Raw genomic sequence first — 21,205 nt, 5'->3', positions numbered from 1 at the left:
GCCTCACAGAGGGGAGAAAGATGTGTCACTTTACATACTGTGGGTGGTAACCGCGTGGGGGGCTGACGAGGAATTCTCAGGCACACTTATTTTTTTTACTCAAGGAGCACAGGCCGATTTTCTCCCCGAGTGCTGGTTTCCTTGGTTACTGTCCCTCAGAGGCCCTGCCCTGGGCTGCAATCCCAGAGGAACGGTCCGGCCTTGGGCATTTGTCATCTCTGGGTTACTGAGCCTCATGGGGACACAGGCTTAGAGTAGGAGTGGTGGCCCCGAGACTGACAGGTATCGGAGGGCACAGCAAGGCCAAGAGCTCCCCACCATGGTGCACAGGGAGATGGCGGGGTCGGCCCCCAGGCCCAGGAGGACTAGCCTGGTTACGGGCAGTCCACACACGGCATCCTGCAGACCCGGGCTCAGGTCTCAGTCCTGCCTCTGACCAGAGGTCAGATTTTAGGCAAGGTCCTTCTGGGCTCCATTTTCCTCCTCTGAAGCAGAAGCAACACCAGCCTTTACAGAGAAGATAAGACCCCTTGGAAGGGTGCTGACCAATCTCCCCCTCACCCTGCTCCTGCCCACAGGAAAACCTGCAGAAGCTCGTCCACATTGAGCACAGCGTTCGGGGCCAAGGGGATCTCCTCCAGCCAGGAAGGGTGAGTGCCACCGCCACCATGGGCAGGGGCAGAGGGCGTACTGGCAGCCGGCAGGCCAGGCTCTGATAAGCCCCATTGTTCAGCTGGGCTGGCCCCAGACAGGCCTGGCTGCAGGTGCTGTTTACCCGGGAGGAGGGAGGGCAGGGCTGGGCTCACAGGGCCCGTGGACTGCCTCCCCTGGGGCTGTCCACTCCCAAGGCCTTTAAAGGAGCAGTGCCTGTGGGTTCAGTGTTCCCACTGGTTCTCTTCACCCCTGAAAAGAAGTGGCACCAAGTGTTTGTAGTTCAGTCCAGCATTATTGGGAAACCAGAAACACCATCTCCCAGGAGCCCCAACAGAGCCTCTTAAAAATAACATTTTTCAAGAGACAAATTTATCCACCTTTAAACCTTCCGTTGGAAAACATGAAACTCAGCTCAAAAATACTAACAAGTGTGTTTGCTACCTGTTATAGTCCGTGAAGGACAAGAGATAAAGAAATGAGAGATTGTGCTCAGATTTGACTCAGAATTAGCAGGGATCCCACTGGCCTGAGAGTCTATAAAATCACAGTGACTGGTTGGGCCTGGGTCATCAGTTCAGTGAATAGGTATCAAGCGTCTGTTTGTCCCCCCCAGAATTAAGGCGGGCATAGCAACAGCTCACAGACCTGCAGCTGTTTCAGCAAACCTTCAGAGGCTTTGTCCTGAATGGACTCTCATGGCAGCAAACCAGGGCAGGAGTCATTGTTTGGATCACTCTGTGGTGAGGGCCGTGTTGGGGCCTGGCATAATTCAAGGTGGAACACCGCTGAGAGAGGCCAGGGTGTCTGTCTCCGGAGTGACTACAGCCTGCGCGGTGCGAGCCCCCGAGGCTGGGAATTGCCCTGCAAGCTGCCCTCTGGTCCTCCAGGAAGCGTCGGGATTGAAGTTTTCCACTCAGGCCCCCCATCTTTCTCTAGGGTAGTGGGGGGCATTAGCCTGACTGCCGAGCTCTGTTCCGCTCCCCACAGGAGTTTCTGAAGGAAGGGACACTGATGAAAGTAGCAGGGAAAAACAGACGCCCCCGGCACCTGTTTCTGGTAAGTACCTGACCGCCAGACCCAGCCCTGGGACTGTCCGGTTCTGTGAAGTTCCCTAGGACCAGGATTCAAGGACAGCTGGGCGGCAGAGTAGAAGGCTGGGACAGAGCCGCATCTGTAGGACGAGGATCACGCTGGGTATCTGAGCTTTCCAGAATTCTGGGGGCTCGACCCCTGGAAACCACAGCCCATCCCTCATTTATTATTTCAATGATCTTGAATGGCATGGTGCCAAAATTTAATTACCTATGTCCTCGTCTTAAACATCCTAAAACCAGGAATGACTCTCCAACCACCTTATCTGACTCATGAGAAAACAGATCCAGAGAGAGAGTTGACTTGGCCAGACCGCCCAGCAAGTTGGTGGCAGAGGCCCAGAGGGAACCAGGGCTGCACCTCCCGGCCAGCACTTCCTCCGCTGTGTACAAGAAAGAAAATAATGTATCATTTTTTAATGATTTACAGCCACAGTCTGGAATAACAGGGAATGTCCAGGCCTATGGGGTGGTAACATAAACCTCAGCGGCTGTTAAGCTACAAGTAGCTCTTTGTCCTTCCTACCAGCCATCTCTTACCACCGCCCGCCCCCGCAAAGAGAACTCCCTGCTCTGGCTGGTTTGAGCTGCAGTGCAAGAGAGAGCTTTGGCTACAGGCAGAAGATTAGATAGAACTCAAATGGGAACTTTGAAAGGGACATGAGAGCCACATAGTGGATAGTTCAGAGTGGGTAATTCAGTGGATAGTGTGAGTTCTCAAAAGTACCTTGAAGTCTGCAGAGACGCTTGAGTCCCTTTCTCTGGGTAGTGTTTTTGACTCTGCTTATATGCCTCTGGTGATGGGGAGCTCACCACCTGTTAACTCTGCAACTTCTTATTCATCTCCAAGATCTGGGGATGAATACGTTATGTAGACGTGGCTCCTGCCCTATTGTGGACCTTGGAGTCCAGTGGGAGGAGCTGTCCCTTGTTCCTTGTTAGAGTCTAAATATTTGAAAACTTTCTATTGAGAAGAAATCTATACTGTGAATTTTGGACATCTGCGTGGTAATGAGCAAGACAGAACTGGTTAGATACTGATCTGACACTTAGCCCCTCTGTAACCCTTAGGCAGACCACAGACATGGCTGAGCCTCGATCTCCCGCAGGGCCAGTGGAAATACGGGGCGGTTTTGAGAATTAAATGAGGCCCATAGAAGCAGCTTATTTGATAACAGTTTCCGCCCTTTCCTCTGACAATTATCCCATGGGACACAGGTCCCCCTCCCTGCCTAGAGCTACAGACCATCAGTTCCCTTGGGCCCAACATGGCTCATGTTTGGGTGCCCCCAAGGCTTCCCTTCTCTGGGATGAACAAGGGAGGCATCCAGGATGGTGAAGAGGAGCCCCAGGGTTGGAGTCAGACAGACTGGATTCAGTTCCCAGCTCTGACTTACTGGCTCTGCAGCCCATGGCAGGTCCTATCACTTTCCTGAGCTTCAGTATCCTTCTCATGACAAGGGAAACAGTTGCTCCTGGAAAAGAGGGAAGTGCGTGAAGCAGGGACTAGAGCAGAGGGAGCTCCCCCGCCTCGGCCAACTCCTCCAGCCATGTCCCTCTCACGGGGACTTCGGATGCCAGGCACAGACAGCGCGGTGATCTTCCCCGGTCTGTCCTGCCTTGCTCCTTTCCCTCCCCCACCTCCTCCCACACACACTTCTCTTTCCCTCTTCTCCTCTCCATGCTCCCTCCAGTGTGTAGTCGACCCTTCTTCACAGCCCCTCTCCCAGTCAGTCATGATGACCGGTCTCCATCTCTCTGGTTCCCTGTCATTGTGAGTCCATAGGCGCCCCAGGGTCTGAGCCCAGGTCCGGTTCTGTTTCTCTCAGCACAGTAGGTGTTAGCAATGTCCCCTCAGGGGACAAATGGCAGGAGGATGGACAGGCGGGTTCCTTTTTTTAAGTATATTTTATTGATTATGCTATTACAGTTGTCCCAGTTTTTTCCCTGTGCCCCTCTCCACCTGGTACCCCCCTTCCCTCCAGCAACTCCCACCCCTCTTAGTTCATGTCCATGGACCATGCATATAAGTTATTTGGCTTCTCCATTTCCTATTCTCTTCTTAACATCCCCCCATCTATTTTGTGCCTACTATTTATGCTTCTTATTCCCTGTACCTTTTCTCCCCATTCTCCCCACTGATACATGTACATGTGATCTTTATTTCTGTGATTCTGTTTGTGTTCTAGTTGTTTGCTTAGTTTGTTTTTGTCTTTTAGATTCATTTGTTGATAGTTGTGAGTTTGTTGTCATTTTAATATTCATTGTTTTGATCTTCTCTTTCTAAGTCCCTTTAATTTCATGTGATAAGGTCTTGGTGATGATGAACTCCTTTAACTTGACCTTAACTGGGAAGCACTTTATCTGCCCTTCCAGTCTAAATGATAGCTTTGCTGGATAGAGTAATCTTGGATGTAGTTCCTTGCCTTTCATGAGTTATACTTCTTTCCAGCCCCTTCTTGTCTGCAAAGTTTCTTTTGAGAAATCAGCTGACAGTCTTATGGGAACTCTTTTGTAGGTAACTCTTTGCTTTTGTCTTGATGTTTTTAAGATTCTGTCTTCAAGCCAGGGAAGACCACGGCAAATGCACTAAAGGAAGAATTTTCCCTCCTTGTAAAGTGCCAGTTTCATAAAATAACCTCAACTGCAGAAGAGAGTCAGGGTGTGTGCCCACCGACCCACAGGGTTTTCGGCGGTGCTGCCTTCCGAGAGGCGCCAGCACGACCCCACAGCCCCTCCAGCCCCAGCGGTGGGCGGGGTCACCCACCGGGGGCTCCTTATTGTGAGAAGGTCCCCCTTTCTCCTCCATGAAGAGCTTCTCTTCCTTCCTCCAAGTCGGGGCTGTAAAACACAGGCTTTAAAGAGGAAAGGAGAACCCTGGGCAATTAGGAGGCAGCCTGGTCCTGAACCCGTCATAAAACCTTGGTGCTAAAGGCAGTTGCCATGGCAGCAGGTGCTCTAGGGGAATCCACGAAAAAGCTGGGACCATTCCGGTGGTTGACGCACGCGGGTTCCTCAGAGTGGGCTGATGAGCGAGGCCCTGTCCAGGGTTTTGTCACTGTCCCAGCTGGGTTCAGGACTCACTGTGTGGCCACCCCCAACACACCACACCTGAACACGCTGTAGGCACACTCATTTACTTACCACTGTGGCTCTGCCCCCTGCAAGCTTTGTGGCCTCAGTCAGGTTGTCTGGCTAATCTGCACCTCAGTTTCACCTGCTGTGGCTGCTCTGGGGCCACAGTAGCTGAGTTGAATAGACAGAAACCTATTCTGGCTGGGACGTCGGGGGTCCCAAGAAGAGCTCATGGCAGAAAAACTCATTCATTCTGTTCCCTCAACAGACCCTGTCCACAGGGAAAGGAAGTGTTAGCCCTGAGTTCACACCCTGTCTCATACCTCAAGTGCCACGTCCTGGTCGGTGCCCACAACACCCCTGCTTCACACCGGCTCTGGGGCAGAGCGGGCTCACTCGGGCCATTCTCTGTCCGCACCGTAGTGAGGCAGGGGCAGAGGTGGCCCCAGCCTTGCAGGTGCGAAAGCGGAGCTCTGAGAGGGCAACGGCTTGTCCGTGGTCGCACAGCGGCTACACAGCAGGGTCGGGATTGACAGCCCACAGGTCACCCGGGGCAGGACGTCGTCTTTTCAAACTCTAAACCTTCTGGGCAAACAGAAACACTCTCCCCTAAGGAGGTGAAGTGACTTTCATTATGTTTCTTCCCGTCTACCTTGCATGGGGGTGGGGAGCCATCATTGTCCCTTCAGCAAATACTAACTGAGCACCAAGCATGTCTCTGGAGGTACAGCAGTGAATAAGACCCACCACCTCCCTATTCCGAGGACTGACCTCCCTCCCTCCCTCCCTGCCTCTCTCCTTCCCTCCTGCCCTCAGCTATACTTTGTAGAAGCTTAATTTATGTAGAGTAAGATGCATCAATCTTAAGTGTATATTAACAAAGCTATGTCATCACAAAGCCACCACCTGGGTCCAGATATAGAGCATTTCCAGCCCCCCCCAAAGTTGCCCTGTGCCCCTCAGCAGCCACTCCCCCCATCCCTGCCCCAGGCCACTGCTGGCCCGGTTTCTGCCATCACAGATCGGTCTTGCCCGTTCTGGGGTTTCGTGGGTTATCCAGCAGCGCGCACCCCTCTGTGTCTGACTGCTGTCGGTCAGCATGCTCCGCGCCTCATCCATGTCACATGTGTATCGGGTTTGTTCCTGTCGATTGCCGCACTGGAGTCCACAGTGTAGATCCAGTTGCGCCGGTTCCACTGTTTGGCTACTGTTAATAATGCCTCTGTGCAGGTCCCTGAACTTGACTTTTTGTGAGCCTCTGCATGTATTCCCCTTGCATACGTACCTAGTAGTGAAATTGGGGAAGGGGCTCACATGTCAGCCCACAGTGGTTTCACTCTCCGGTGGGGTCACTGGCGAACGCAGGACCCGTGTGCACCTGGTGCTCAGTCATCATCCGGGACAGAAGCCCAGGGCAGCCTCCGGGGACCCAGACGAGTCTGATGGGGTTCCCTTCTCCCCAGATGAGCGACATGCTCCTGTACACGTATCCCCAGAAGGATGGGAAGTACCGGCTGAAGAGCACGTTGCCAGTGGCCAGCATGAAGGTAAATGCGTAATGCTGGGCACCCCGGGGTAGGCCAGGCAGACCTCAGGGGAGGAGGGGACGACAGCCCTGCTCTGGTTCACAGATCGTCTGGGAAGGGGGAGCCTCGGGGAACAGTGCTGTGTTGTGGATCACGGCAGGATTGTGCCGTGGATGGGGGGGGGGGCTTCCTGGAGGGAGGGAGCTGAGTGCCTTGGAGTGAATAATGTGTGGACAGTTGGGGAACGGTGTCCTAGGAGGAGAGAAATGTGTGAGTGAAGGCTCGGAGGGAGGAAACAAGTAGGTGTTCGGCTACCATTTTAACCGTTTTTAACTACACAGTTCAGTGGCATTAACTACATTCACACTGTTGCGCAACCGTCACCACCATCCACCTCCCCAGCTGAGACCTCCTCCCATCAAACACCAACTCCCCAGCCCCACCCCAGCCCCTGGCGACCGCCGCCCTACTCTAGCTCTGTGATTTTTCTAATATACTAAATTTTTGTTACGTGAGTTTCAGCCTTATGACGTTATAACCTGATAGCTGTACACACCACAAAGGGATCACCCTCAAAAGCCCAGCTGCTCTGTCACCGGGCAGCTGCCCCTCACCCTCTCATGCCCCCGGCCCTGTACCTTCGGGCAGCCACCGGTCTCTTCCCCAGATCTGAGTATTGGTTTGCTTTTTGATTCCACGCAGAGTGAAATCATATGTTTTTTTGTCTTTCTCCTCCTGACTCATTAGCGTTATCCCCTCAGGGTTCATTTATGTTGTCACAGATGGCAAGATTTCATTCTTTTTATGGCTGAGTAATAGTCCGTTATATATGTATGCCAGATCCTTGTTATCCGTTTGTCTGTCAGTGGACACTTAGGTTATTGCCACATCTTAGCTATTGTTAACAGCGCTGCAGTGAACGTAGGAGCGTAGTTGTTTAAATTAGTGTTTTCATTTTCTTCGAATAAAGAAAGTGAAGTGGAATAGCTGGATTACATGGTAGCTATATTCTTAGTTTTCTGAGGAATCTCCATACCGTTTTCCATAGTGGCTGCAGCAGTCGACAGTCCCACTAACGGTGCGTCCGCGCTCCCTCTCCGGCCCCTCTGGCCGCACAGTGTTTGTCCTGCGAGTGGCTCATTTCACGCAGCATCATGTCCTCAAGGTTCATCCCCGTGGTAGCCGTGTCGGGGCTCCCTTCCTTGTTATGTGTGAATAATATTCCATTGTACATGTACACCACATTTTAGCCACAATATTTTCATTGTTGATACCAATACAGGTGTCCCCATTTCCACCCATTTGCCCCCCTCCTCCCAGCCCCTGCCCCCCTCCCCTCTGGCCATCCGCACACTGTAGTCTGTGTCTGCGGGTCCTGCATGCTCGTGCTTTGTCTAATCCCTTCACCTTCTTTCATCTGCTCCCCCGCCCCCTCCCCGCTCCCCTCTGACAGCTGTCAGTCTGCTCTGTGTATCTACGCCTCTGTTTCTGTTTTGTTCGTCAGTTTATTTTGATCATTAGATTCCACATGTAAGTGAGGTTATATGGATAACACCACACTTTGTCCATTCAACCACGGATGGACACGTGGGTTGCTTCCACCTTTTGACTGTGGTAAATGCCACTGTGAACTTGAGATGCAAATACCCATTCGAGGGGCAGACATTTTTTAAAGAAATGTAAAAGAGATGCCTGCCCCGCTAGACAATCTCGTGAATAAGGGTGGAGAGACAGGAAGGAAGGGCGTCTGGTCAGTGTAGCTTCATCCCAAATACAAGGATGGCCAGGAGCTGACGGAGATTCTTGAGGATTTAATGGGCAGGAGGTTTTAGGAAGTTAATTCTGGCAGTGGGGCCGGAGCGGGAACACTGACTTGGGAGAATGGAGAGGGAGGGGAGGAGGGGAAGGAGGGCCGTAAGAGGCACCGTGGGGGCCTCACTCGCTCCTGGAAGCTGGCTTCCGTGACGGGGAAGAAGGAAGCTCCTTTCTTGGAGGGGAGTTTGTTCTCTCTTTGAACCGAAGTTACCCCTGAGGAGTCCACTGGCCTGGAGTGTGGGAGAGAGCAGTCGCTGGGCAGGTGCTTGTGCGGCAGGACAGTACTGCCTGGGTCTGGGCCCGGAGAAGGAGGCTCCGCGGCCTTCCTGGGGGCGGGCAGTGGCCAAGGACCACACAGAGTCAGAGTTGGTAGCCAGACACACACACACACAGAGCGCATCCTCGTGTCTCTGAGCACCCAAGGAAACTCAGGCTCAGAGAGGGGCAGTGGCAGGACCAGGGGAAGAACCTAGCCTGCGGTTGCCCCTTTGTGCCCGGCCCTGAGGTGCCACTGTTGGCTTCCAGGTCAGCCGCCCTGTGATGGAGAAAGTGCCCTACGCTCTGAAGATCGAGACTTCTGAGTCCTGCCTGACTCTGTCTGCCAGGTATGGGGAGGGGGAGGGAGAGCCTGGGGGATAAAGGGCCAGCGTGTCAGGTGGGAAGGTGGAGTGACAAATGTTGGGCGCGCCTTCAGTTTTAGTTTGGTGTCCTTCGGATCAAAGGACTTTTTTCTTTTCCGGGTTTCTTAACTATTTTTGGATCACAGGCCATTTTGAGAATCTGCTAAAGCTATGACTTCTCTTCCCCCCAAAAATGTGGGTGAGCCCTATTTTCCTAAAATGTAACAATAGCAATGTCTCACAGTTGAAAAGTTAAGGCAAGTAGAGAATGCATTTTGCCCCTTAGTTGGTAAAGTATCTGCTTTCAGGCTTTTGTGTCTGGAGAGAAAAGATGAGCAACCATTCCTTATCTAGCCTTGCTGGTCTGGGGTTTGGCCTTTCTCTCAAAACCCTCTGTTTTCCCTCCAGGCCCGAAGGCTGCCCAGGGGACCCCTCACTGGCCTCCTCCTCACTGGCCTTAGGCAGTGGAAGACCCCCTACCACCTCCCCCAGCCACGCTCCAGGGCAGGCCAGCCCAAGCTCAGAAACCAGGGCCTCGAGGCTCCTGCCAGGGCCACACTGGGCATGGTGGGGGTGGGACAGGGTTCCCAAGGCTTGGTGTCTTTCCTCTCTGGTTGCGTGTGACCCAGGTTGGCAGCAGGGCTCTCCGTGTGGGGCGGGGGTTCTGGCGTGATGTGGGATGTGTACCCACTGACCCACACGCCGTCTCCTGGATGCGTTTGGTCATTAAGCTTCCATTAGCTGCTCCTCGGTGCCAGGTTCTGTGCTGAGGGCACTAACTATTTAGGCCTTGATTTGCTCGTGGTTGGAGGGAGCCCATATTCTGGGTTGGAGTTGGGAGCCAGTTACAATACCGAACACAATGCCGTAAGACTTAATAGTGGCGATGACCAGAGTAACCCACGCTGGGCGCCTGCGGGGTCTCAGGCCCCTGTTCTGACCTTCTGCTCCACCCTCAGAGGGGGCCTGTGCTTGGGGAGTTGAGGCCTAGAAAGGGGTCACACAGCCATGTGGAGAAGAACTGGGGTTCAAATGCAGAACTGTGTGACCCAGAGTACTTTTTCACTATTTACTGCTTGGGGGTAGAAGAAGCCTTGGAAATTTCAAGGAGTGAAACCATAGGGGGCAGTGAGGGAAGGCTTCGTGGCAAAGGTAATGCCTGGGTGGGTGCCATGGCCTCCCCTCAACTCGGAGTGAAGTCAGAGACCTGGGGAGACACAGCGCATGGTTACTGTTTGCCCAACCAGGAGGTGAGGGGCTGACAGGTCAGGCTCAGCCCTTCAGACGGGGCTGCTCATCTCTGTTAGGCAGGGGCACGCCCTTCGGCCAGTGGCCTCAAGGAGCCACTGTCACTGACAGGCCGGTCACCTTCCTGCTAGCCCAGATGCTTCATACTGAAGTTTCCAGGGACAGTGGGACCCATTCATCTCCTTTTAGAGACTTGGCATCTGGCTGGCTGCCACCCTTTCTTCCTCCAAGGCCAAAAGGGTCCATCCCTGGCTGAGGCTGCACACTTAGTATAGGGTGGGAGCGACACCTAGTGGGCCTTGTGAGAATTAGGCAGCTCATGGCCTAGTGTGGCTGTCAACACGCAGGTAAACTTCCAGGCACAGCGTGGGGATGTGGGAAGTCAGCTTGTTGGATGGGTGAGTGTCTGGGCAGTTATGTGGGAAACTGTGGAGGCAGTTGGAGAGACTGGGGCCTTGGCTTTTGCCAGCTTCTGTCTGCCCCTCTCCCCTGGCCCCCTGCCCACCCGTCCCTCCTAAAAGGTGGACCCTCAGAGCCCCCCCGACACCCCTAACCTGACAAAGCCCATCCGTATCCCACATGTCATTTCATCCCCACAAAAGCCCTGGGGGAGGAAGAACTTTGACAGCCCCGTGTTGTAGGTGAAGAGGCGGCCTGGGGGACGGCGGCGGACCCCGGCTGCCCTGCTAGCAGATGGTGCTGCGGTGCAAGCCTAGGCCTGTCTGGCAGGCGCTGGTACTGGGTGGTGGGATTCCAGACACTGAGAGGCTCAGGCGTGTGGGAGGGGCAGGGCGCCACCGGGCACTTGGCCCCTCGTGCACCCTCGCTGACTCCAGCTGCGCCCACAGCTCCTGTGCGGAGCGGGACGAGTGGCACGGCTGCCTGAGCAGAGCCCTCCCCGAGGACTACAAGGCCCAGGCTCTGGCTGCCTTCCACCACAGCGTGGAGGTGAGTGGGGGCCCTGGGACGCCCCTGACACCAAGCCACACAGCCCTGGGTTTCCCTGGACAGGCAACACACCCGGAAAGACACAGCTCTGCGCCAAGGCACTGGCCCGTGTCCACCGGCTCAGACAGTCACCGTGCGGCTCCAGTGCAGAGCACGCTGCCTCTACCTGGCTCTGTTTCTCACCCAAGATCAGCTTCCTGGGGGTGCCAGATGGGGAGGGGAGGTTATAGAATTAGAATCCACCCTGCCCCCACACCCTGTACATATACGCCCTGTACAGGAAAGGGGGCGCCCATCCAGCCTGTCTCCTGACAGCACAGCTTGGCCCCATTCCATTGCTCTAGATACGGGAGAGGCTTGGGGTCAGCCTGGGGGAGAGACCCCCAACTCTGGTGCCTGTCACACACGTTATGATGTGCATGAACTGCGGCTGTGACTTCTCCCTCACCTTGCGGCGTCATCACTGCCACGCCTGTGGCAAGGTGAGTTGCTCTGTTGTGAGGAAGTACGCGCATGGGGGTGGCATGGGTGGGGTTTCAGGGGCATCCGGCAGCCACCACATGCTGGCCCAGGGCACGGCGTGTTCACACCAGCCCTGCGAGGTGGGGACTGTTAATGCCCTTTTACCAATATCCTCAAACCATGGTTCCAAATGCCATGCCCCATCTACAGCACCACCCTGTTCCCCAAAGAATACATGGTTTTTGTCCTTGTAAAAAAAAGTATCTCGCCCTGGCTGGGTTTCTCAGTTGGTTGGAGTGTCACCTCATACACCCAGAAGGTTACAGTTTGATCCCCGGTCAAGGCGCTCACCTAGGTGGCAGGTTCTGTCCACAGCTGGGGCATGCAGGAGGCAGCCAGTTGATGTTTCATCTCATCTCTCTCTCTCCCCCCCTCCCTCTCCCCCTCCTTCCTTCCCTCTCTCTGTCCCTCTCCAGTTCCCCCTCCCTTTCTCTCTAAAAATCAGTGAACATATCCTCTGGTGAGGATTTTTAAAAAGTGTGTGCCATGTGTCAGGGTTCATCAGAAAGACAGATGAGCACCTGCACAGAAGCTCCGTGCAGCTGCACTGGAAAACCAGGGGACCCAGCACAGCCCCTGGAGGAGGTGGGGGGCGGGCGGGCAGGCAGAGGGGAGAGGATGCTGGCCCTCTGTGTGTGCCAGGAAGGCGAGAACCACTCTGACATGCATCCGCACCTGGGCCTGCAGATCGTGTGTCGGAACTGTTCCCGGAACAAGTACCCTCTGAAGTACCTCAAGGACCGGATGGCCAAGGTCTGCGACGGCTGCTATGGGGAGCTAAAGAAGCGGGGCGGGGATGTCCCAGGCCTGATGAGAGGTAACCGGGGAACCGCCCTCCCCTCCTTCCAGGTGGCCTGCGTGGCTACACCCTGGCCTATAACTGGTTCCTTAAACCACTTTCCCTGGAGGCTCAGAACCAAAGCAGTCCTTAAGGAGGAACTAAAGGTTTAAACTCACACCTGGGTACCATTTCCCAAAATACTGGTTCTGAGGAAAATTGATAGGTGCTCCTTGAAGAAGGAGCAGCCAAGTTTGGGAAATGCTGGGCCAGTGCCTCTCAGTGATGGGCCAGGTACGAGGGGTGCTCCTGTTTACTCGGCCTTAGCAGCGCTCTTTTCTTCCCTAGAGTGTTCCGTGGGCCCCTTTCTGGACCGGCGTGTGAGACGAATAGCAGAATCGAGGGTCAGGGAAGGGCTGAGCTGGCTCTTGAGAGACTGTGCTTAGGCGACAGGCTTTGCCCAGGCAGGGTTGGGCTGGGGGAGAGCAAGCATATCCTGGGCTGAAACCAACGAGTTCTCCTCTGGGGCTACTGAGGCCATCAGAGAAGACAGCCCAGCCCCGGCCTCCTGGGGACCTGGAGAGAAAGGGATAGCCAGCACCCAGGAAAAGCCTTTCCTCCCGACCCCCAGGGCCTTTGTGTTAGTAGAAGGGAGTGTGCCCACTTTTCTAGTCACACTTAAACCCTATGGTGAGGCTGGTTCCCATCTTGGGAAGGACCGGCAGCCGATTTACAGGAACTGGCGTTCCCAAGAATTGGCTGCCTGTCCACGTGGACACTTACCCCTTCCCCTTCACTGTCTTGGTTACAGAGCGGCCAGTGAGCATGAGCTTCCCTCTGTCCTCCCCCCGCTTCTCGAGCAGCGCCTTCTCTTCGGTCTTCCATAGCATCAACCCCTCGCCCTTCAAGAAGCAGAAGAAAGTCCCTTCGGCCCTGACCGAGGTAAGGCAGGTGGGGCTGCCTGCAGGGGCACCAGGGGATTTGGAAGGTTCACGGCCCTTCTCTGTGAACAGCGTCAGATGCCCCTCTCCTCTAGCCTAACTGGGCTTTTGGGACAAAGAGGACACTAATGGGAGACATTTTACAAGGACTGACTCACCACCACCAAGGGCAGTGCCTGTTTCCCGGGCATGACTGAGAAGATGCCTGCTCGGTGGCAGAGGGCAGAGCCCGAGGTGGTTACAGATGGTGTTAGGGGCCATCTTCCGCTTCCTTCGCCTGTCTTGTCCACCTCTTTGTGGTCTTCCTTTGTCTCTCCTGTCCCATAGCCTAGTCCCAGCACCCCAGGGGACTGCACAGATCACTGGGGCTTTTCCGACTCAAGCAGCTACAGCCCTGGCTGAGCCCTCCCACGGCTGGCCCTCTGAGCGGTACCACCCTCACACCCTGGGGGTCCCAAGCAGGCTCAGGTGGCAAGACCCCAGGAAGCAGAGGCACTCTTTGCAGGGAACTTCAGAATTGGCTGAACTCAATTTCATCCTGCAAATAGGACCAGGCTGATACCTCTGAATTCTAGTCACAACCATAAACAAATGTGTGCTGTGAACATACAAGCTGTTGAAAGAAGTGTGATCGGTTGTTTCCAAGTTATTTCATTAATATTCATTATTGAGTAAGCAGATGGCAAGGCTTTTTAAAAAGTGTTAGGAGATGAAAAATTTTAATGGGTACAGTTCTATGCAGTAACTTAACTCCTTTTGCATATTAAAAATCTTGGGAATAGCACATGCATGGTAAAAAAAATTTTTTTTAAAGCACAAAAGAATACGTGATGAAAGTGATTTTCTCTCCCTCTACAAATTCCCTCGGGCCTATTTGCCCCAGAGATAACCACCAGAAAGTTTCTCGTGGACTCTTCCAGAAATTTTAATGTGTATACATAATGAAGATGTACATTTATAGAACCTCTTTTTTTATCCAAAAGATAACATATTATCCTGAATCTTCACTTAATTTCTCTTAGGTATTAATTCCCATTTGCTCGGGCATATAAATCTCACGTTTTACATCGTACGGTTGTCCCGTCATTTATTTAACAGTCCCTTTCCACAAAGCAAGAACAGCTCCCCCTGTCGCTCCTCTGTCACCCCCCTGTCACTGCTCCTGTGCTGGTGGTCCACATGAGCCGAGCTCTTGGACCCTGAGCGCTCTGTGGGGACAGAGTCTGAGAGCTGCCGCTCTGGTCCTCCCACTGTTCCACTGCTCTGATCCTGTGGCCATGTCCATCTGCCCCAGCCAGTCCCTTGGTCATTTTTGCCTAAAGTGACAACCATTTGATTATCCAGCAAAGGCTGTGCTCAGTGGATCTACAGCTGCCCCAGGAGAAGTGTGGGGCATTTCTCCCACATTTCTCCCCACTCTCACCCCTTCCCCCAAGAGCTCCACGTCACCAGTAAGACCTGCTCCCCGTGAGAAAGTCTGTAGAGATGCTGTCCCTTGAGCATCTGTCAGAAAGGGGGGTTGCAGAGTAGGTTTCCCCTGCCATGTTCTGTGTACACTGCTTCAAGGTGTTTCAGCATGGTGGGTGGGGGGAGAGAGAGCCCATGTCTGGGGTAGAAGTCCTGGACTTGTGGTGGGCAGGTTCCTTTCCTATGCTTCTCAAAACAGCCAGAGCTAGTCACGGCTTCCTTTCCCTGTGCTGAAGTTTCACTGACCTCTGAAGTGTTTGCTGAGAAGTTCAAGTTCTTGCCTGTCTTCAACTAAATAGTGACTTTGACGTTTGGTAGACCCCTCCATTTCCACAGTCCTCAGTATTTCCATCTGTAAAACAAGAAAGTCAAATGAAATGATTCCTAATTCTGGCTACCTTGCTCTAACAGTAAGGTTCGTATTTATGAAGCACCTACGTTGGTCAGTCCCTGTATCTATCAAGTAGGTCGCCTGTCTTACATCATTGAATTCCAATTTAACCAGTAAGGAACCTGACACTTAGAGGAAGTAAGTAGATTGTGTGACATAACCTGTTTGTAAACTGGTAGCACCTTGACTGGAACTCTAGAATGATGTTACTGCAAGCCTATGTTCTTAACCCCCACATAAAGCCTGTCCAACAGATGGCTGCTAAGAAGGGGAGGAATTACATCCCATTAGGCAGGAGATGAAAAAAAACTTTAGGTAAACAGTATAAAGATAATCCCTCCTTAAATGCAGGAAATCTATAAGCTGAAAAGTATAAGAATCAATTTTAGAAGGAAGAAAGAACCTTTCCCCTGGTTATCAGCAGTTTCATAATTTGGGGTTTGGGGGTTTTGGGAGGACCAGGAATCTGAAGCACCACTAGGGGGCAGCACTTCTAAAGGCAGTTTTTGATTCTTGGTCAGTAAATCTTATGTCTCAAATCAAGGTACTATTTTGCTGCCTTGGAGGTGCTGGATGGGTCCTGAGACCTCATCCAAGTCTCAGATTTCAAAGCAATGTAAACACTCTTCCAAGTGTTTTGCATGTCATTTTGGCTCTGTCTGAACTGTGCCTGTCACCTGGTGCCCTGACCACTCTGCTTCCCTTCTGCCAGGTGGCCGCCTCCGGAGAGGGCTCCGCCATCAGTGGCTATCTCAGCCGGTGCAAGAAAGGCAAGAGGCACTGGAAGAAGCTCTGGTTTGTCATCAAAGGCAAAGTACTCTACACCTACATGGCCAGTGAGGTAGTAGTGGTTTCTCTCCTCTCAGAATGTCCATGTGGGGTGTGCACCACACCTTGTCACCTCAAGGCAGTGTGAAGCCTGGATGCTGCTTCCAGGCCCCATGTCAGTCAAGTCTACTGAGCAAGGCCATGTGCTGAGCATTGCTGTGGACACATAACTGCATGTCCACCCCACATCTGTGTGGAAATAAGGCAGCGTGCAGACCTGTGCACCGAAGTATTTGAATGTCACAGACCCAGCATGCAGTATGAGCCCAGCACTCTGTAAGAGAGAGCTGCTGTCTGCTCTCTACTTCAGTTTGGGACAAAATTCAACAGGTTGAAGGAAGCTACCACATGTGTTTCTATGCATTTCTTTTACTAGGGAATTATGTTGCTTTGTAGTAACTCTTCTATTAAGTAAAACTTGTTTATACTTTTATAGACATCTTATATTTTCTAAAATGTAGGTGAAAAGGCCTCAGAAACCAAGCCCCGTACTGGACTAGACAGTGTGGGCTGTGGTTCTGCAGCAGGGGAGTGCCTGGTCCTGACCCCGGCTGGACCTATAGGGTAATGTGAAAGATTTCCATGTCCAGGCCCCACCATGGCAGCTTCCACAGGCTAAATGAATGTGCTTTGAAAATGGAACTTGAATGCATCCTGCCCAGCTGCCGAGGGTGGGTGCTGCACACCATGAGGGTGTGCACAGAGGATGTGCGTCTGAGGACAAGGGACCACAGATGCTGGTGAGTGAGCAAAAGCCATTTCCTTCGGCACATAAAGCTTCCCTCACAAAAGACCCACAGCTGTGACTGCTGCAGTGAGCCTTGTCCTCAGGAGTTCCAGAGGCCAGCAGGGACACAGACACACAGAGGGGACTACCCATGGGCTTGGGTGACTCCAGAGCTCTGTGAGTCGAGCCCTCCTCAAGGTGCTTCTTCACTCATGTGTCCACAGATGGGGCATTCTATGCTGGGGAGAATTTTGATCTTTCCAGAACAAACTGAAATGCGATGTGCTATCCTTCTGCAGCCCAGGGCAGTGTCTTCCTGAGCAGGCATTCCACAGTTCACTGCAGGGGTTCTCTAAAAACAGGGTTCTGAGGGAGCCCTGGTAGGCAGTGAGTGGGACTTCCTCATGGTCATACTTCTCAGAATCTCTCATGCGAAGCCATGTTGTGGATCTGTAAGATGTGGGATTTTCCAAGCTCGCCTGACCACAGGCCATTCCTTATGGAGCATAACTGTTGCACAGAACACATAGTAGGAAGAAATTCTGGCTTAGATAAACAAAGGCTAGTGATAAGTAAATAACCACTGAAAAGAGGTGGGTCCTATCTGAGAATGGAAAACCTGAAGTCTTTAGGGTGTCTTGGAAGTGACAACATAAGTTGATTTTAAAAGATGAATTTAAGTATGCTTTCAAAATAGATTCTTTGAGACAGGGACTTGTACAATTTTTCAATAAGCATATTCGAGTGATAGGACCAATTTTAAATTCCATCAAAGCAAAAAGGATCAGTACCATGGACAGCCAGCGGTCACCGTCTATACTGCTGTGAGCACGCCTTGTCCCTGAGCTGACCAGAGCTGATACAACCTGCTATTCAACAGTCCTGGGAGAAAGTGACTGCCATAAATATACAGGAATCTTTTTTCTTTTTTCTAACATTGTATTATTTAGTTGATATATTTATCATTATAAAAATTTCAAAGATATGTAAAAGAATTTTCAGTGAACAATCATATATTCGTGAACTACATCATACAACTAACATTATACTGTACTTCCTTGATCAAGTATCTATTTATTCATCCCTCTTCCATCTTACTTTTTGATGCTCTTCAAAGTATACTTCCCCCTAAGAGTTCAGTATTTGTGCATCTATTTTTCCTTTGAGGTAGTTTACATAAAACGAAGTGCACAAGTAGGATACTGCTTTCGATGGGCTTTGATCGTGCATATACCTATGAATTCCCACCTCACTCCTGTCCCAGAGACAACACATCATTCTGATTTTTTTCCACCGTAGAATAGTTTTACCTCTTTTAGAACTTCCTATGAATAGAATCATACATGACTTCCTCCACTCAGCATGATGCTTTTGTAATTCAGTCACATCATGTGTAGCAGTAGGTCATTCCGTTTTACGGCTAAGTAGTATTCCATTTTGTGAATATACCAGTTTATCCATTCACCAGCTGAAGGACATTTGGGTTGTTTCCTGTTTGGGGTAATTATTAATAAAGCCACTTCAAACTTTGGCATACGGGTTTTTATGTGAAAATAGGTTTTTATTTCATGTTGGGTAAATACCTAGACTTGGAATTCCTGGATCATAGAAGTGTATGTGTTTGGTATATAAGAAATAACCAGACCTTTTTCCAAAATGGTGTACCAGTTTACAGTCCCCCCCAACAATGTACGTAAACATGGGAGTTCTGGTTGCTCCACATGTTTGTCCATACTTGGTATTGTCAGTCTGTAACTTTAGCCATTCTGTGAAGGTATAGTAGTATCTCAATGTTTTCTTTTGTTTTGAATAAGAAAATTTATTTAGAAAGTCACGGAGGTAGTAGAAGGGCCCTGGGAGCTTAGGAGAAAGAGGGAGAGAGATCCATGCCTTGAGGGATGAAAGAGGAAGACGCGTGGAAGTGGCTCTGGAAAAGAGAGAGCCAGCATGCCCTAGAGGAAGAAGGGGGTGGGGGAAAGGTGCCGGTGTGCTCCATAGAGGAGATGGTCAGTGTGGTTTTATTTTAGATTGTCCTAATGGCTGATGGTATTTTTTATGTGCTTTTTGGCCATTCATGTATTTCCCTTGGAGAAGTGTTTGTTAGCTCTCTTGACTTTTTCCTAAAGTAGGCCGTCTTCCTGTTATTGAGTTACAGGAGTTCTTTATGTCTTCGATACTAGTCTTTTGTCAGATAAATGTCTGTGGCTTGCCTGTTTAAAATCTAATTTATCTGTGTTTTCCTTTATGGCTATTAATTTGTGTCATAAGAAACCTTTGTCTGCTGCAAGTCAGTTATTCCCCTGTATTTTCTTCTGAAGATTTTCCTGTTTTAGCTTTAACATTTGGGTCTGTTCAAGTCAGTTGTTGTGTATGGTGTGAAATAGGGGTCAAGGTTTATTTTTTTCCATGGGGTTATCTAGTTGTTCCAACACTGTTGAAAAGATTCTCCTTTCCCTATTGGATTATTTGGGTGTCTTTGTTACATATCACATAACTGAGTAAGTGTGGGTTAACTTCTGGGCTCTCTGTTTTATTTCACTGATATATTTTACCAATCCTTATGCCAGTACCATACTGTCTTAATTATTATAACTTTATAATAAGTCTTGAAGTAAGATTGTGCCGATCGTTCAACTTTGTTCTTTTTAAAGATTGTTTTGGATATTGTAGGTCTTTTGTGCTTCCATATAAACTTGTCAATTTCTACAAAATGCCTGCTGAGATTAAGGATTAGTAAATCTATACATCAACATACATCTTAACAATATTGAATCATCCCATTCATGAACATCGTATTAACCCTTATTTCTCCTTCAGTGTTTTAGTTTTTAGTATAGAGATCTTACACTTGTGTTCTTGCATTTCTGTTAACTTCACTCCTACATATTTTATTTTTTGGATGCAGATTTGAATAGAATTTATGTGCTGGTTGTTCACTGCTACTATGTAAATATTTTTAAGTGATTATCCTATGACCTTAGTACACTCATTATTGGTTTTAGTAGTTGTTTTGTCCTTTGTAAGCATATGGTTTTGCTTCTTCTCTGATCTTTGTCTTTTATTTCTTTTTCTTGATGCAATGGCTAGGGCCTGCGGGACAGTGTTGCACTTCATTGATTAAGAGTGAACAGCCTCTTGGCTGTGTTCCCAGTCTTAAGGGATGAACATTTAATTTGTCACTATTAAGTATGATGTTGGCTGTGGGCATTTTATAGATGTGCTTTGTCTATAAAGATGTGCTATTAAGGAAGTTCCCTTCTATTGCTAGGGTGCTGAGTTTTTATCATGAATGGATGTTGAATTTTGTCAAATGATTGTTCTGATCTAGCAATCTTAGAAAAATGATTTCCTTTTATATACAAAATCTTCTCCCCTCCACCATTCTGATGCGCTTAATTATATCTTTGAATGTCATCTTATAAAATCATATTATTTATAAACAGGTATTTTTACACAAATGGGTATATATAAAATATCTTCATATACAGACTCTTCCTTTTTTCACCAGGTACTACCACTTTAAGGTCTACCTATGTTGTTGAGTGCATCCCATTGCATCGTCAGCACCTTCATAGCACAGGTGCCGCAAGTGCTCCACACTGAAGCCCCATGAATGAGGGCACAGGGCAGTGGGTACAGAGTATGTTTTCAGAAGTAACTCTAGTCTTAGCTAGTGTAGCTCAGTAGTTGGAGTGTCATCCCATAATTGAAGGGTTGCGGGTTCAATTCCCGGTCCAGGAGCAGACACGTGCGACCCCATCAGGGCGTATAAGATCCCTGGCCCCTCTGCACATCCCAATCAATGCTTCCCTCCCATCAGTGTTTCTCTTTCCCTTCCTTTCTCTCTAAAAAAGCAAAGGAAAATGTCCTCCAGGGAAGATAAAAAGAAGTAATTCTAGAAAACTAGCTGAGTCACTGATTAATTGGTTACTTTTTTTTTTAAGGTTTTATCACTGACTAATTGAATCAGTGGAAAGAATGTGGGATTAGAAGCTGATCATGAATCCAGATTCCGGCTCTGCCCCTTACTTACTATGTGATCTTCAGGAGTGTTTTACCTTCTCTGAGTTCAAATTTCTTCTTAGAATGAGGGTGATGTTTTCTATGATTGCTATGAAGATTAAACAAAATAATGTGAAGATGCAAATGACTGGACCCTAACAGGCTGTCACAAAATGATAAACTTCTTCTCTTCCTCACACCTGGTCCTGGCAGGCAGTAGGGATGAAGAATGTGTGTGTGGTTATCTCATTGTGTCCAAGGCATGTCCCGACAGAAGGGCTCATCATGTACCTCCACTTGGAGGTACCAATGAATGCTAAGCTGTTGACTGTGTATAGTGCTGTGTTTAATACCAGTTTTTCCTTCTGTTCTCCGTAGGATACGGTGGCCATGGAGAGTATGCCTCTGCTAGGGTTCACCATTGCCCCAGAAAAGGAAGAGGGCAGCAGTGAAGTAGGACCTGTTTTTCACCTTTACCACAAGAAAACCCTATTTTATAGCTTCAAAGCAGAGGATACCAATTCAGCTCAGAGGTACTAACAACTGTATTTCCTTGCCTCTCTCTCGGGAAG

General features: G+C 50.3%; 1 protein-coding gene across 3 annotated transcripts in view; it reads left to right on the top strand.

Annotated features, from left to right (window-relative positions):
- Positions 1 to 21,205, top strand: part of FGD5 (FYVE, RhoGEF and PH domain containing 5) — a 113,151-nt gene that overhangs the window by 90,498 nt on the left and 1,448 nt on the right. For all 3 annotated transcript variants that reach the window (XM_037139356.2, XM_037139355.2, XM_037139357.2), the window contains 10 exons: positions 579 to 650; positions 1,642 to 1,710; positions 6,284 to 6,367; positions 8,687 to 8,766; positions 10,878 to 10,977; positions 11,322 to 11,459; positions 12,187 to 12,316; positions 13,089 to 13,219; positions 15,789 to 15,917; positions 21,012 to 21,166. In XM_037139356.2, coding sequence (XP_036995251.2) covers positions 579 to 650; positions 1,642 to 1,710; positions 6,284 to 6,367; positions 8,687 to 8,766; positions 10,878 to 10,977; positions 11,322 to 11,459; positions 12,187 to 12,316; positions 13,089 to 13,219; positions 15,789 to 15,917; positions 21,012 to 21,166 — 1,088 coding nt within the window. The remainder of the gene's footprint in view (positions 1 to 578; positions 651 to 1,641; positions 1,711 to 6,283; positions 6,368 to 8,686; positions 8,767 to 10,877; positions 10,978 to 11,321; positions 11,460 to 12,186; positions 12,317 to 13,088; positions 13,220 to 15,788; positions 15,918 to 21,011; positions 21,167 to 21,205) is intronic.

Source organism: Artibeus jamaicensis, unplaced genomic scaffold (genome assembly GCF_021234435.1).
Source record: "Artibeus jamaicensis isolate MK-2021 breed Jamaican fruit bat unplaced genomic scaffold, CSHL_Jam_final contig_519, whole genome shotgun sequence".
NCBI lineage: Eukaryota > Metazoa > Chordata > Mammalia > Chiroptera > Phyllostomidae > Artibeus > Artibeus jamaicensis.
This window is presented reverse-complemented; position numbering and strand designations above follow the sequence as displayed.